The 2,272-nt window shown below is 41.1% G+C and overlaps 1 protein-coding gene across 1 annotated transcript; it reads left to right on the top strand.

The window, feature by feature from the left end:
* The first annotated feature begins 346 nt into the window (after nucleotides 1–346).
* LOC145089875 (uncharacterized) lies at nucleotides 347–832 on the top strand. Its single transcript, XM_079028263.1, has one exon. It carries the CDS (start codon nucleotides 347–349, stop codon nucleotides 830–832), a length of 486 nt encoding a protein of 161 aa, XP_078884389.1.
* Nucleotides 833–2,272: the final 1,440 nt, after the last annotated feature.

The raw sequence follows: 2,272 nt of genomic DNA, 5'->3' as shown, positions 1-2,272 counted from the left end.
AAGAAAAAATGAAAAGATAGGGGTATGAACTCACCTTGAGTGATCTCTTAGGATGGATGATGGAGAAAAGTGTTAGCTGACATTGTATTATTGTATTTATTCTATTAGACCAGTTAGCCCTTTGTGTAGTCGGGCCCAATGTATATCCTTTCTCGTTCTGTATATATATATTGTCGTGTATGTGTATTGAAAGGGCAATGAGAATGGTAACCATTTTCACGGTATCAGAGCTTAATATCGTCCTCTCAATCTCCTCCTAAAAATCTTCCTATTTCCTTTCTTCTTTCCAATTAACTGATCTCTTGCCTTTTCCAAAATCCAGTAACCCTACCTCCTTTCTATTCTGATGCCGACCACCATGGGAGATGCCATACCCAATGCACCTTCAATCAAAGCTTTTGGTATCACTAACATCAAGACTTATGTTCCTCTTCTTCTCGATCTCGAACGGATGAACTACGACACTTGGAGAGAACTTTTCTCCACCCACTGCATCGCCTTCGATGTCATTGATCATGTCGATGATTCTGAACCCAAACCAACTGATGATGAATGGAAGAGAGATGACAATATGGTGAAACTATGGCTATATTGCTCGATGTATCAAAACCTCCTTCAGATGGTCACGAAATACAACTCTACAGCCCGATCTTTTTGGGTTGCAATCGAGAATCTATTCCACACCAACAAAGATGCAAAAGCTATGGAACTAGACAATCAACTACGCAACATCACAATGGGAGATCTCACAGCCATTGCCTACTTCACCAAAATTCAAACCATTGTTGATCTTCTCCAGAATATCGGCACAACAGTCCCATATAAAATCTAGTTATGTATGCCATCAATGGGCTATCCTCCAAGTTCCATCATGTAGAGAGCATCGTGCACCATCGCTCTCCATTTCCTACATTCGCGGAGGCTCAGTCCATCATTCTTCTTGAAGAAACAGGCATGGAGCACACTTGTGTCACCCCGTCTCCGTCTCACACAGACCACAACTCTTCATCTACTATGATCTATACCTCTGTAAATCCTGCTGCAAATGGTGGAAATCAACCTTGTCGTAGTGATCGCTGAAATGATAGACGTCCTGACCGTCGGGACGATCGTCGGCAGCCCTCCAACCGTCGACAGCAACAGCAGCAAATGCAACAACAACGTTTTGGGTAGTGTATATCCCTCCACCGCCAGGTATGCCTCCTCAACGAGCGAACAGTAACAAGAATTTTTACCCTAATTTCAGCCCACTGCCACCTTCGGCCCAATACCATCCTCAAGCCCAATATATGTTTCACCAATCTGGTGGGCTCCTTGGTCCACATCCTTCTCAGCAACATCCCAATCGTCCCACTGCAACTCACACTTTTACTACTTGGTAGATTTCTCAACAACCTGAACAAAATTTTTAGCCGTGGTCAAACACAAATGACATGCCCACTGTTCTTCCTCAAATGTTTAGCACATTCTCACTCAATGATCTGGGAAATAGTGGGTGGATAATGGATACCAGAGCCACCGACCATGTGCATGCAAACGGAGGTATACTAAAAACTATTTTAGATAATAATGATTGTCGTTTTATTTATGTTGGCAACTGATCATGAATTCATGTAAGTATGACTGAACACACCTCCTTTCCTCTCTCCAACCCTTATCACCCTCTCCATCTTAATAATGTTTTAATTACCCCAAACATTCTTAAAAACTTGATTTCAGTTCGTAAATTTACCCATCAAAATAAATGTTGTATTGAGTTTGACGAGTTTGGTTTTACTGTTAAGGATTACACGAGCAAACAACCTCTAATCCGATGTGATAGCTCCGACCCTCTCTATGACGACTCATCTTCCAATCCTCAAGTCTTCGTATCGTCAAGTCGCTCTCTTTGGCACCAACGACTCGGTCATCCCGGCGACCAAGTGTTAAAGTCTTTAATTTTAAATAATGTTATTTCATGTAATAAAGACGATACTAGTGTTTTATGTCAATCTTATCAATTTGGAAAATTTGCTGGCTTACCTTTTTTCTCTTCCAACTCAAGTGTTGCAAATAAATTTGACATCATACATTTCGACATTTGGAAATCACCTATTGCAAGCACGAGTGAAATTCGATACTACGTTATCTTCCTTGACCATTTCACTCACTATCTTTGGGTTTACCCTCTCAAACGTAAATCCGATGTTTTTAGCAAATTCCTACATTTCATGAACATTGTCAAGACTCAATTTGGATGTTCCATCAAAGCTCTTCAATGTGACAATGGGGG

The sequence above is a fragment of the Lactuca serriola genome, chromosome 2 (genome assembly GCF_051521515.1).
Source record: "Lactuca serriola cultivar US96UC23 chromosome 2, Lser_US96UC23_V15, whole genome shotgun sequence".
Classification (NCBI taxonomy): Eukaryota; Viridiplantae; Streptophyta; class Magnoliopsida; order Asterales; family Asteraceae; genus Lactuca; species Lactuca serriola.
Note: the sequence above shows the minus strand (reverse complement) of the source record. Positions and strands in the feature narration are given on the sequence as shown.

What these genes read in the sequence shown, in the direction of transcription:
- LOC145089875 (XM_079028263.1), top strand. Translation starts at nt 347, where the DNA reads ATGCCGACCACCATGGGAGATGCCATACCCAATGCACCTTCAATCAAA.